The sequence below is a fragment of the Atheta coriaria genome, unplaced genomic scaffold, assembly GCF_025399875.1.
Source record: "Atheta coriaria isolate IRGN ID8LTWV9N9 unplaced genomic scaffold, Caltech_Dcor_3.1 hic_scaffold_8_pilon, whole genome shotgun sequence".
Lineage (NCBI taxonomy): Eukaryota > Metazoa > Arthropoda > Insecta > Coleoptera > Staphylinidae > Dalotia > Dalotia coriaria.
The window spans coordinates 289,789-304,749 of NW_027045450.1; the positions used below are offsets into that span (position 1 = coordinate 289,789).

At 38.2% G+C, this 14,961-nt stretch overlaps 1 protein-coding gene across 1 annotated transcript in view; it reads right to left on the reverse strand.

The window, feature by feature from the left end:
• Positions 1–14,961, reverse strand: part of LOC135797359 (limbic system-associated membrane protein-like) — a 66,354-nt gene that overhangs the window by 4,168 nt on the left and 47,225 nt on the right. Inside the window, exons 4-6 of the mRNA XM_065309662.1 lie at positions 7,722–7,935; positions 5,848–6,016; positions 5,574–5,710 (exon numbers count right to left, since the gene is read on the reverse strand). Coding sequence (XP_065165734.1) covers positions 5,574–5,710; positions 5,848–6,016; positions 7,722–7,935 — 520 coding nt within the window. The remainder of the gene's footprint in view (positions 1–5,573; positions 5,711–5,847; positions 6,017–7,721; positions 7,936–14,961) is intronic.

Below are 14,961 nucleotides of genomic sequence, written 5' to 3' on the forward strand. Positions count from 1 at the left end.
GAACAAGTTGTAAAATAACAATTTTCGGCGTTGTCTGTCATAAAAAAGAAAACGATGCACGCCAAACGGCGATACCGTTTTAGGTCGAACAAAAAAAAAGCGACGCGCTGCATAGTGCTAAGCGCAATGAGAGATTTTTACGAGTGGACGAATCGTCCTTCATCCTTACTTACAGTCCCCTATTTACTCAACGTTTATGCACTCACAACATTTTGAGACTTTGTTTTTATAACTCTTTTAGCTACAAGGCAAAAACGTAAAAAAATAAAGAATTAATCAACGGGCAAATTTTGTTTTTTGTTTAAATTACAGCGCAAAGTAAATAAGCCTCAACGCAACTAATTGTAATTTAAAGTTTATTCTAAACTAGCAATTCCGCGCGCCAGCAACAGAATCAAAATGGTTGAGTGCCAGAGTACTAGGATCCTGATCCTGATCCTGATCCTGATTCGGGGACTAACTAACGCGCCGCGCGACTAGTTAGCGAGACGCAATTAAAAGTTTTCGCATTATGCACGTTTGCTCGAAGCTTCCACGCCTACTTGCCGAAATAAAAACAATTTAGCTGTAGGGGTTCTTTTATCAACTTCTTTTCCAAGTTTCGCTCGAGCACATAAAAAAAAGTCAATTGTTTTTGTGTTTTACGTACTTTAAAAGTTTCTTTGTTAACTGTTTCAACTGAAATGTTGTGTAAAAAAACAATAAATATATATTTAACGTAGGCAAAACAAAATACATCAAAGCGTTACACAAGTTGCATATATTTTTAGTTTTAGAAGTTTGGTTATATTGTGTGTTTAACATACTGTAAATATAAATAAGGGTGAGTATTGCTCCCGATTGTGTTGGGAGTCGGAGTAAATTGCGGCAATTAGCGTAATTATTCCTAAATTCCGGTTCGCGACGCAGCGAGACGCAACGCGTCGGCGAGCGCTCGCAATTAACGTAATTTATACTCGACCAGGTGAAACGCGCGAATTGATAAACGACCCCTCTCGAAATAGTTAAAACAATAAAAGCGCATCGCAGCATGCACTAAATAATCCATAACAATATAACAACGCCGTTACTTGCTGCAGATGCACGCGTTAATGCGACCTCGTTGTGTCGATAAATAATAAGCAATAAACAATATACAATACAACATTACACGATACAAAATTGAACTATAAACCAATATCTCATCATTTTTATCACAATTATAACTTTATATGATCTACTATTACGGTCAAAATGAAAAATTTTAAGATTATGAAGATGATGCAAAATTAATATGTTCCCTAAAAAGTTATCGACTTGAGATGGTCATAAAAACAATTTATTTGAGCATCTGAGACACAGAGGCGTGATAAACTGCAAGAATAAGATGCAGTTATTTTACTTCGCGTTACTTGTTAAAAATTCGTTCGACTTTTCAACTTTTCGCAGGCGTTTTCAACTTTTTCACGCTTGTAACATTAAAAAGTACTTTAACAGCCGTAAATTATTTCCAACGATAAATAATAATATGTATTATAGGCAAACCACAATACTTGCGCGATTATAAAGTTGCCTACTTGAACTAGTTCAAAAATTAGGTTAAAAACTCGTCAAGTGTGAAATAAATGCAAATTTTTGTTGTCTGCGGGACACAAATTATAAAATACGTTTCATTCGTGCGTACAAAATGATATTCTCACTATGATCATTCGTTTATTCCATTATTTCATTATTTCATCCAGTTTTATACGTTTTAATTTGCGCTCTGCGCGAGAGTTTTAATTAATCAAAGCTATCCGGTTGTTCAGGCCAGATGTAAACACCGCATTCGGCGTGGTCCATTTTCAGCGTTGCGGAAATGCACGTTTCATTAAATTACGCATAAACTTCTTCATTTCAGCCGCTGCATTCGGGCTCACTTTGTTAGAGTACAAATCTGCGCTACTGATCACACCATTCGCGTTGTTTATATTCGTACATTTCGTGGATTAAATTGACTAATGCGGATTCATGAACACACGCATTACGTAAATTAATACAACAACTATTTACAAAACATAATCGTATATATCATAATTCCATGAGTAGGATAATATAGGTAATGTGTTGTGATTTAATGATTTGTTTTGTTTTGCAGCGAATAAATGAATTGATTATCAATGCGTTATTAATATTGTGAAAACCATAATGGCACGAATCGAATGGGTTCGATTGGTAGTGATTAATCATCGAACGTGTCGACGTCGACGACAACTCGACAACGCGTTAATTGCTCGACTAATGCGTGCTAATGCTTCAATTCAAGCTAAAACTAGTTAAAACTATCGAAAACAAACTTGTGCTAACTGATATTAATAGCTGATTGAATTCACCATCATGTTTTGTTTTAATCTAGGCATACCACAAAACACTTGTGAAAAGAAAGTTGCATACTTTTAGGAGTTAGGAGTTAGGAGTTAGATTATAAATCAAGTTAATAACGGCAAAAACACAAAGTTTTGTTTTAATCAAGCACTTAATGTATGGCATATTTAATAAATTTAGTACTTTGTTAACAGAAGCACGTATACATCTTGTAATTACAAAAACAAAAGTGTCTTTTGTTCTGCAGCGCAGAGAGTCCTGGTTTTGTTTTCGATTTGGATCGTAATTAACTGTTTTCTTTAGTGCTTTAGTAATCCTTCTCCCTTGTGTGTGCGGTTTGTTTGTTATCAACGCGAAGATTTTGTTTTCCTTCATCGACGCGTTAAATTCATATCACAGGCGAGATAATTCTGTTGTGTGGCTTTTACTCTTAGTTCGGCGAAAGGAAAAGCAGCGTTGCAGCAATGAAAAAGCGCTGACTAATCGGTTATGCTCGGTAGTTCTTACATACGCACGTAATGGCTGAGCGTGCATTTCTCGTCGGTGGCGGCGTTAAAATATAGCTTTCCAGCGAGCGCGCGGCGAAAAAAGCTGGACGGAAATGCGAAGAATGGAAGGGCATAGCGTTCGCGCCATTTAATCGCGATCACAATTTTATTACCTCCCGCGAAACGGAGCTAGATATTAATTTTTCTGTTTTCTGTTTTGCGCGCGCTTTGTTTCAGTTGGTCGTCGAGTGTAGTTTACGACTCGCGGTGTGTTTATTTATGCATTAGATATTTTTTCTGTTATATAAATCAGAAAAATACATTTTCGTGAAAAAATCTAATCAAATATTAATGACAACAAAAAATATTTACCTTTTCACTTGGTTACTTTCAAAATTTACAGAAAAACCCGTGATTTGTTAAATAATTGAATTTTTGTTAATATTTATAACGCTACGTGCTTTATTGACATTGTTGTTGTTGAGCTTGTGATGCCGACGTGCCTAATAAAGCTTTCAGCTTTTGGGTAGCGATGTTTGCATTGCCGCTGAGCAGTAAAACGCACCTCAACGCACATTGTCATAACTTTTGGCGAATTCTGGCGTATTTCACCGTATTCATTACGGCGCAAGTGTAAGCGAAAGCCTGAAATACATTTTTCATTAAGAGCCCCCCATGTCGCACGCACCGAATATTTATTTATTTAGGCTTATTCCAAGGCACAAACAAACATGAGTATATGAACATTAACTTTTGTTTTTAAAGGATAAATAACGAATATTTTTGTAAAATTTTACAACCTGAATAAAATCCGTTTATTCCACCCGAGGGCCGCGTTAATTAATCACAGATTTTGTGGAATAATAGAATACAAACAACAATTTGAGTGTGAATGTGACATTTTAATTGTTTCTCACTCAATAAAACTTTCAATGCATGTTTTGTGTTGTTTTTTTTTATCGATATTTCAATGAATTATTATTATTTTAACTAAATTTGTACATTTTTCACCTTTTTTGTGAGTATAATGAAGATGTGCACAAAAGATTCTCAAATGTTGGAACTGCGCGGCTGCTGTTTATGAAAGGGTTGTTTCGGGAACGCCTTTGCGATGGCACGCAGATAACCCGAACAAAAGAGGTGGAAGAACAAGAGACATTCGGGTTTGAAACGCGCTCTCACGCGAACGCAAATGCGCACGCGAGCACGAAGTGTAAACGATGTTAATTTAGAGAAAAAGAGCATCGAGGGACGAAGGCGGCGCGCGCTTAGCGCCTACAGGCACACACAGTATTCGTTGTAAAGCTTAACGCGACAAGGCCGCCGCCACCGCCGCCGAATTGTGACTGGTCAGGAAATGAAAGCCCTTTTGTATACCCAGAGCACAAAATAAGAAAAGTTACGGATTATCCAAACAAAAAACACACGTAATGACCAGTTTATTTTTAAATGCAATTTTCTCAATGCCCGGCGCCTTCACAATTCACTTTTTTGTACAAATTTTGAAAAAATTGTTCTAAATTATTTTATCCCCGTAGTTAAGTTAAGAAATGGTCGACAATGAGCGTAACAATAAAACGCGTTTGCGGAGCCAATCTACCCGAGTGTAACCCATTATTTAATTGAAGATTTGGAGCGACGCCAAATCGTCGACGGGCGTGGAGATGCAACCCTTTCGCCCGGCGGGTCGGAGCATCTTCCGGCGGCGCTTTTCAACGCCGAGGAGTTTGCTCACAATTTTTCGATCTGCACGTCGTCGCGCTAAAGTTCTTTTCATACTCGCAAGTCCTCTGCGCGCGTCGGGAAGAAAAGGCGGCCGGGCGAACAAGCGAACAGCCGGGAGACGTCTCAGTGCTGGCCGGCCTGCCGCATACAAATCAAACGAGCGACGGGGATGATAGCTATCGATTTCTGCACGGCGCGAGCTTTTTATAATTTTCTTTTATAACGCATCGATGGCAAACTTTGGAAAGCGGAAGGCACCGCGCCCAAAAGTCAAAGCGAGCAAAAAGTCACGCTGCGTCCATAATCTTTTCACTTGAAATACTATGAACGATCGGATTTACGGGTTGGACGGATACGGAAAACTTTATCAAAAATATTTAACCCAAAACGCATTATATATGGATTTGGTTAAAATGTTGGGGTTTATTGAATGGGATTTTTTAACGTTTAGGACTGAAAATAACGAGCGAAAATAATTAGGTAATAAATGACGCAATTGCGAAACATGTGCGGTGTAATCAATTGTTTGACCGAAATACACCCACGAGCGGAGGGTCGAAAAGATGAACATGAACAATGCGCAATTCGGGGGCGGATTTCGGCCTCCGCACGACTAAAAATTTATGAAGCGAATCAACCCATTTCTGATTTTGGAATTTAGCGATTCGCTGTTTAATTTTGGCGCAGTTTGCATTTCACAATTAAATTCACGAATTCCCAAAATAGCAAAAAACAAAATTACGAATCGGAATCACTCGCATGCAGCAAATTAACTTTTTCATTTGAAAATTTTATTTATTTCTGCCCGGCGCCTCCACCAATATGTATTTAATTATTCCATGTTTGCAATTGAAACTAAAAGCTTTTCGGTTAACGCTGGCGTAAAAAGACCTCCTTGATGTAAGTGAAAGTTAATGGCGACGGCGGTGGCGGCAGTCGCGTTTGGATTTCGGCTGCGCTCATTACGTTTTCAAAGTTGAGATTTACGAGCGACGGCCGGCGTGGGCTATAACTTACCGTTGAGTACGTGCACGGCGACGGCGGCCGCCGCCAAAGCGCCCACCGCGCACGTGTAGTTGCCGGAGTGCTTCTTCTGCAGCGGAGCAATCGTCAACGTGGCGCTGGCGGAATCCGTTGCTGCGGACACGTTACTGCTGCAAAACCGGAAACACAAGTTAACCACATTTGAATCGTAAGAAAACAATATCCAAAGGAAGAAATTGTTGTGTTTTATAATTTCCCAAGGAACAACTTCCGCCGTTGAGTGCAAATGTAAACAATTTTTATTTACCTGATGCCTTTAGTAAGTAGTATATCATCATGCCGCCAACTGACGGGGAGTTCTTCGGCGGTAGCACCCACCTGCCGGGCGTTGCAGGCCAATTCAAGTCCGCTTCCGGCTTTGTAATATCTCTCGGTCACTTGTCGGCCGGACTCGTCGGTTATCCGCACTTCCGGCGCTGAAATCAACCGAAAATGTTTATATATTCTGTGTACACACAAACAACAAGAAGAAAAATAATACCGCTGCTCGGGAAATGTCGAAAATCGACTTGAAAATGTTTCCGGATAAAAAAAGCCGGACGAAAACCACCGCAATCAGTCCATCAAACAGTTTTCAAAGCTATCACTCCTATCAGACAGCCCGAGTAAACCGGGAATGTGGAACACACACCCTCACACGAATCAAAGGGAACGAGTGCGGACTTAAAAAGGACGAAAAAAGGACGAAAGTCGATGTGAGTGCAACTAAAACGACGTAAAAGTAACCTGCGAGTGCGGTAAAGCGAACGAGCAAATGAGAAAATCGCAAAAAAAAGGTGCGCTGTGCGATGTACGCTGAGATGCTGTCATGTAGGGATGCTAGGACGAGTCAAAGGAGACGCACCGCATCGACCGATAGAAAATATTACCATTTAGCACGATTCCCATTATCATTTACTATCGGCCCGCACGGTTTCAATTTATTTTACCCCAACTAGGCGCATGAAAAATTATCTTGTCAATTTTATCGAAAGAGTTAAAAATTATTATTTTGTCACATATCTAAATGAAATATTATTTTATATGTGTTTGAATAATAATCAACCAATAATTATTAATTTCTTTGTGTTCATTTTGTGTCTATTGGTTTTGTTTTTATTGTTAGTGTTTGTGTTGACTGCATGTATGTTTTGTTGGTTTTCCGCGTGTATCAAAACTAATACGACGGTGATACATGTTATTTTGTTATTTTGTTGTTTTGTTGTTCTATCATTTGCATGTAAAGCGCGCTAGATGGAGCTTTGAGCTTACGTGGCTTTCCAACACGATCAAGTTGCTTGTCTAGAACCGTGAGTCTCTTAATATTAAATGAGAAGCCAGGAATAGCGTAAAGATTATGAGAGAAAATGAGGATGTGCATTTGAAGGGTTTGCAACTCACAAAAAATAAAAGTAGTTTAATTAAAATTAAGGTTAAAATGAATTTTTTAATCTTATAGTTTTTTCTTTAAATTGAAACGATATTAATTAGTCTCATACTAAAATTTGTTTAAAATTAATGTGTACTAATTAATATTTTGAAGGTTGTTTGCTTTTATTATACTAGAATCAGCAAATTTTGTATTTTATGACTGGCTTTATCTATTTAATTAATCAATTTATGATTTAGCGCGTTGATTATAAATGAAAATTTGTTATAAACGTCATAAAAGTAAATTGCATCTAAATGAGAATAATTTATCACGTAAGAAAAGTGACTTTCAGCTAAAAGTTTCATACTTTTGATTTTTTCCCGTTTTCTGACATGCCGCGCTGAACTTTGCAGCTTTCCGGAGTTTTACGCACGTATTACTCACGTATTACTCACGTTTGCACGTTTTACTCAGAGCGAAATTAATAGTTTAACAAAAGTTTGCAACTTTTACAACTTCTTGGTCTGCCTTCGCCCGGCGCCTTCACCATTTTCTAAAACGTCGCTTTTTTCGCGGGCGCGCAAAGCTCCCGAAGCCATATACATTTACCAAAGCAGAATAAAAGAAATAAAAGAAATGTAGAACATGTGTAGAAAAAAGTAAATTACACCTAGAGAAACGAACGAAACGAAAAAATAGCACGAAATTTAAGCAGGGTAAAAGTGCTCTCGGGTCTTAACGCCCGTGGAAGCTTTTGGTGTAACACAAACCTATGACTTTGAGGAATATCCGCTTCACTTTGGTCGGATGCGTTGCCACCTGGCACTCGTAGAGGCCTTCCTCACGGCGCGTCACGTACGCGATCTTCAGCCGATAGTTGTTCGGGTAACGGAAATTCAACTCGATGCGGTCATCGCTGCTGTATTGCTGCCGGCCAACAGTGAGCAAGTGAATTGAATCCTCTTTGTGATGCAACCACGTTACCTGAAACACACACAAAAATAGCAGCAAATTAAACCCGAGGAGCTTAATTTGTAAAAACGGTCGGGAATTTATTTAAACATTTTTTGGTTTTCTGATGCTACGTGCCAGCATTCCACAAGATATATTAGTTAATTCAGTTGAAGATCAACCGACAAAACGAGCACAATTCGGCAATCCGCCCGAATAGGACTTAATAGTTTCTCTAAATAAAAAATCCCAGGGTTTTCCGACGGATTCTTTCTTTCTTTTGGGCCTTGTAGGGTGTAGGACGGTGACAATTCGTAGAGTCACAATCGAATGAACAAGATTCGGGCCGTATTTCAGTTGATTGAACTTTGCGCGCCTCGCAAAAGCTGTGCAAAGCCGCAAAAAAATACACCGGTCTAGGATTCTAACCAACGAGGACAAACGAATGAACCAAAACGAAATGAAGTGTAGAAATCTTTAGTTTCTACAAGTTTTTTCCTGCCTTAACTAAAATTCTTGTATTTCATGATATCTTTCAGTCAATAGCTCAAATTTGGTTTAAATTTTGAAGTATTAATCAGTTTATTGTTTTTTTAACAGGAGTGCCCTAGATGGAGTGAAAGTAAACCCAGTGAAAAATTGGTATTTTTGAGCGTCGGCGTGCCACATTAGTTTCAGTGCTCTTGTCAATTTTCGAGTGATTGATGGAAATTGAGAGCGGCGAGCGTGAAGCATGAAGGATCGCTTGGATGAGGGGAGTGGTAGCTGGCCACACCGCCGCCTGGAATGCTGAAGAGGGTCAACTATGCGTTTTCAACACATTTTCTCGATTTTATCCGAGGCAGCTTGCGCGGCGCCTTCACCAACCACTTTCGACCGAAGCATATCTATCAACATGCAACAACACTTTAAAGTGTTAAAAACTCTTAAAGAAAATATAATATACTTGCATTTATTATTCGTATAGCTTTCAAAATAACAGAAAAAAAGATAACACGTGTTTTGTTGTTGTAAATTTGTTGTGTTAAACGTATTGAACTTCCGTTCGATGCGGATTTTGTCCGTGGAAAAATGCAATTTGTGCGATTCGCGCAAACAACAATGCAATAAATACCGAAATAGGAAATTACCTCGTCGAGTGTGTGCATTGTATTTTTGACACAATGCTTGCACGATGCTTGCAAACGTGCACAGGACGTGAGAAAACTAGCGAAAACGTAAACTAGAACGCGAGAAATAAAAAGCAGCGAGAAGAGAGATAAGAACGAAGCTAAAAATAAGACACTAAAATACGAAGCACAACCGATGATACAAATAAAATAGTGAAAGCACAGTGAAATCTAAACTAGACACTGCAGAAATCTAAAATCTAGCAAGCTGAAAGCATGAAAAGACGCCCAGACAACGAAAAAAGTTGCGAAGAGCTTGTTGAATGCACGAAATTTCACTCGCAGAATAAGACCAGATAAAAAATGTAATACATCTTTTTCATGCTCATGCTTGTGGGAGAAAAACACAAATTAAAGATGTACACGTGAACGTCTTGGAGAAGAATATTATTCACTGAACAATGTGACTCACAGAACAAAAGTTTCAAGAAAACAATATACACGCAGCATTCATAATTTTTACGAAACATGAATTTAATTAAAAATATTTTCGGAAAAAACTTATCATGATTAATGATTATTTTTAAAACTGTTTGTTTGTGGTTTTGCAAAAACGCCTTAAACTAAAACTACTCTTTGTTTATTTGCAAATTTCTTCCTTTTCCTCTTCTCCTAAAGTTGAACATGTTTAGACACAGCTTTAAAACTATAACCATGAGTAAAGTAGTTCATTTATCTGGGGTTTGTAGCGACCCAACACATAAATATCTACTAACGAGTTTCCGACCGAGTTTAAACGCTTTACTAGAAAATGTTTGACCATTGGGTAAAGTATCATACTAAGTGAATGTAATTATTATAGGCATAGTGCTAAAACAAGCAGGCGGGCTATTTTTAGGGTAGTTTTGTGGTCGAAAGTTGCACACTTTGCATGTAGATGGACGAGATTCATGACTCGAAGTGATAAAACTTTCCACGGAGTTTGCGTGAAAAGTGTCTGAATACTGAACACTTCACAAAGAAGGTGAAAACTCGCCAAAGTTTGAGCATAATTTCACATCAAGACGTTTTAAGATGTTTTCATCTTTCATCTTTATTCCAACGTGTTTTTTTTATATTTTGGTCACTTAGTTAAAATTTTTATATTTTCATTCATGCTTTTTATTCATTTCGAATACTTTATGAAAACTTTCCGACATGTGTTTGTGTGGTTGGTGATAAAACCACATACAATTGCGGACGTGGACATTTTGTGAGTTTCATGTTTTATGTTTTATACATTTCGACGACGCGTGGACGCAGAGTGGACGAAGTTTACACGCTAGGAAAAGTTGTGCAAACAGCGCCGGAGAACAAGTTAGAACATCCGAAAGTGTTTAAAAGTGTGTTGGATCGGTGTGAAAGGGCATAAACTGCCTGCTACGTCTTGCCGTCCACGAAGGAAATAATAAATCTCGTCGAGAATACACCGAAACTATCAAACTATACAACTGTACTACAAACAACCACTAAACTGTCAGCCAACACTAAAATAATATTTTTTTTGTTTGGTGGTGGAGGCGCCGGCCATCATTATAAAATAATTTATTTCCTCTCGAGAATTTCTTAGGAGATGAAAGCGGAGTGTATGAATTGAATTCGCATTGGCTCGAATGACGCTGCGTGTCTCGTATATTATAATTACAATGCAATTATGTGAACTATGGAAGCAGTGAACCGCGCTGAACGCGACACCGCTTTCCGGTGCGCGAAGGACTCATTAGTGCATCGCACTGCGGGATGCACCGTTATTGCATCCAGGCTCTTGCGTCGATATCGTCTCGGCGGCAAGCACAAAAGCAGTCCGTTTCTGCGCCCAGCCCGGCGCATCCACCATTGTGTGTAATTAACTAATGCGAGCGGCGATCGGCAACCGCCTTTCACTCCAATTCAATTATCTGCTAATAATTTATGCTTTCTATGATAAAATAGCAAATAATAGATTCGCGAATGTTGAATTATTTAAAGTTGTTTATATCCCTCGCTTAATAAAATGTTCTTTGTACTTGCTGACACGCGGTAGTGAAACAACTGAAAGTTTTATCATTTTATCACCGCTTGTGAATTATTTAGTCGTCCGACTCTCCGGAGACCTTCGGGGCGCAATGAGGCTGCGATGCGAACAATGTGTTTACAGTTTCGACTCATCTGTTACGCGAGCGCGGGCGTCGGGTGGCTCGTTTGGGCGACGATAAAGTTGTTCAATTCGCCGCGTCGCCCCCGCTCATTGGCTCGCTTACGGAGCGTATAATTCGTTCGATATTTCTCGTCCGTTCGAAATTCGTCAACTGTCAGCCGGCTGACTAACATTTAGTTAACGCTAAACATTAATTCAGAGATAACTTGTCACTATAGCTACAGCTATATACAAACAGATAAAATCTTATTACGTAAATGTGATTAAATAGATTGATAGAGACGATGAAATTTTACTTTTTAATGTATTTGACAGCAGGTACCTTTAGTGTAAAGTCAGGTGTCAGAGAAAATAAAATTTTATGGCGTTAGTTAAGTTTATAGCTGAATATAGTGACTACTTGCGTAACAAAACTTGCAACAGTGTTTTTCTTACTTTAAGCTTGCGTTAAAAGTAGAAAAATATTATTTTTGCTGGAAGTGCATGTAAAACACTCGATATTTCCATGTTTCATTGTGTTACGGCCATATTTATGCTTCTAAATTTAAATATAACGTGGTAATTTTAACAGTGTGCTATTTTTTAAACGAACATTTCATCACAGCGCTGAAATAAAGTATTTGCGGTTGGAAGCTTTTAACACTTCATTTATAACTCGTAAATTTCCGGTCAATTATTACTGTATACCCAAATAAATAAATATTTAAAAGTAGAACATCATAAAATGCGAAATGTGTGTTTTAATTAAAGTTCGGATTAGATTTTTTTATATTTTTGGGATTAGTACTTTAATTGCGACGTGGAAAAATGTTTGAATCACATTTTTAACCCCAAAAAAACAAAAGTAAAGCAAAAGTTAATTAACGAAGAATTATGATCCACCCGTTCGTTTTAATTTGACGCCGTTGAATATGAATAATCCGGCGATTCGTTTAAATCTACCGCAAACATTTTTTTTGCATTAATTTTCTTGCAAAAAAATGCGATTCTTGAGATTTAACTTCAAACACAAAACGAGCAATAAATATGAAGCCAAAAGGATTCTAATTGTTATGAGCGCGACGGCGTTTAATTACTCTTTTTGTATAATAAATCCACGTCAAATTTTTGCAAACCGGGCGCCTCCACCAACAAAGAAAAAAATTAAATTTACTTCAACCGAATTTATTTCCTAAGCTTTTAATGCAAAGCAAAGATGATAAATATATGCATGTGCACAATACGAGACAATTTATTACGTTTGTATTCAATTTAAGTATCAACTTGAAGAAAACTTTTCGAATATATCAAACGATAAGCGAATTTGTTTCGCTTCGATTTTCCATTGAGTTTCCGGTGAATTTTTATGCCAGAGAAATGCACATATATGGACAATGGAAAGAGACTCCTGACGAAGACGTTGAGAAAAGATAGCGGATAAGAGATGCAAAAAATGGGGATTTGTGAAGCGCCCAATTTATTTAATACCGCCAGCAATGCGAGGCGAGGCCGAACGACTCAATTCAATTCAATTCATTATAAATTCAATCAACACGTTCGATACATTGATTTTTACTTTCCGAAGCACAAACTCTTTTATGAAGACTCAGAAAGCAACAAAAAATATACCATCAAACTGTTTGCTTACTGTTGCTTTATTTTGATTGTTTGTATTGCTATTATATAACGTTTTCTAAGGCCAATTGTTAGTTAATCAGTAAGTAAACATAGTAGTTTGATAGATTATATTATAAATTTATTATAAAAGGACTAAAATAATCACAAAAGTTTTGTATGAATAAATTATGTTAAAAATGATTACAAATTTAGGTATTTTTGTAATTTCAGCAACATTGATTAATTATGAATGAAACTTGTTACTACGATGTGTTAAAATAGAGTGTTAGTTCGGTGTATACCATTTTCATGTAATATTTACGCTTGTTTGTTGTGTTATCAGCGATTTAGTCGCGGGTGTTTACGTTTTAGCGCCAACGCTCAACTTAAATATAAATGTTGCGCAAACAGCGTGGCGAAATGATAAATAATTGAAAAGTTTTCAATTTTCTGTGTATAACAACAAGTTAAATCGTTGACAAACAAATTATTTCCAATTTTATTTAGAAAAACAATTTTTTATATATTTTGTTAGAAATTTGTTTTCTCGCTGAATTTTTTAACTATTGTTTGAGATTTAAATAAAGTCGACAATGAGTAGCATGGCAGATGCATTAAGAAATTGGATTAATTAAATGTTCCAGAATGATCGTTAACATCGCGCCGCGTCGGAATCCCCGACGCCTATACTGGAGTTAAAACTGTCGGGAGTTAGGAGTTAACAGACCGGCTCTTTTAGCCCGGATGCCTCCAGGGCGATTGCGACGGCCAGATTTAATGTCACAACCCCTCAGCGCTGCCACCACCAACACCACTGCTCCGCATTCCAAGGTGTTTTTATTGCGGGCGCGCATTAAGCCGCCAAACAAGAAAAAATTCAACTTGGTCTTGGCGAACAATTAGATTACATCGCGTCATGCCACCGCCACCCCATCCCACGCACATGTACAAACAGGGTGAACATGCTGCTGGAACATACACACTAATAGGATCAAAGTTGCGTGCAGGAATTGAACCGAACTTTTAATCTTATCAGTTCGGTTTTAGTTTCGGTTCAGTTTTCAGAAGTTGTACGAGCGGGGGCGGCTAAACTTAACGCTCAGCGTGGGTAGTTTGAGGGCGCTTTAGGTTTCCGTTCTTCTATCCGCGCGGAAAACTATGAACCAACAATTTATTAGTTTATATCGCGTAGATGAACAAAACTCGTTTTAATAAGTTCTCCATTTGAGGCGAGAAAGTTAATTATCCGACACTTATTAAAATTTTGAATTTGTTGACGTTGGTCTTGGGTGGAATTTCGGAATTTGGGCAGAAGTTTGAATGAAAGTTTGCACGCAATGTTTGAGTGGCTGTGGAACTGGGAACCTTTTGCATAATAATCGCGCACGGAAAGACATTAACTCGTAATGAGGAGTGGAAATGTTGAAAACGTTGCGAGTGCTCTGGAGATGTGGAAAATGTTGGCAAAAATTCACAAGTCGCAAGTGCGAGCCAAAAACTATGCGCGGACGTGACAAGTTTAGCTGAAATATTTGCCGACCCGCACGCGCAGCATGTGCAAGCAAATTTTCAGCTTCGAAAACTTTGCGCCGATGATGTTTTAAAACAATATTACTCGAGGGTTTTCTATTTCTCATTTTTTTTGCTAAAAAGCATCTTGCCAACTCTTCACATGAGCAGAATTTTGATTGCAAAAAAAGTTACATTAAAAAAGTCAAGTGAAACAGAATTTTTACATTTTTACAGTGATGCAGCGATTTACGTACTAGATACCGAGCACTAGCCATGATAGAAAAGATAAAATGCACATTCAGTCGCAACACAGCGCGTTTAAAAGTGCAGAAATGAATTATGCATGCGCGGATACTTTATACTCTCAACTTTATAGAGTCGTTGCGTGGACGTCCAATGCCGATGGTGAAGGCGCCGGGCGCTTCAACGTCACGCCCGGAATATCTACATATTATGCAGAACGCTTTAATAATTAAGCCCGTTATTAAACTTGTAGCTCGCACGTACCGTGCATGCACGTGAGGGGGTAATCCTTTGGCAAATATTTAAATTGCACGCGAAATGCACCGCTCCAGCTGACAGTTAATAGGATCATGGTAACGCGATAAGTGAGGGACAAGAAGTCCGAACCACTTCAAAGCATACCATCGGCGCAAAATCCGGAAC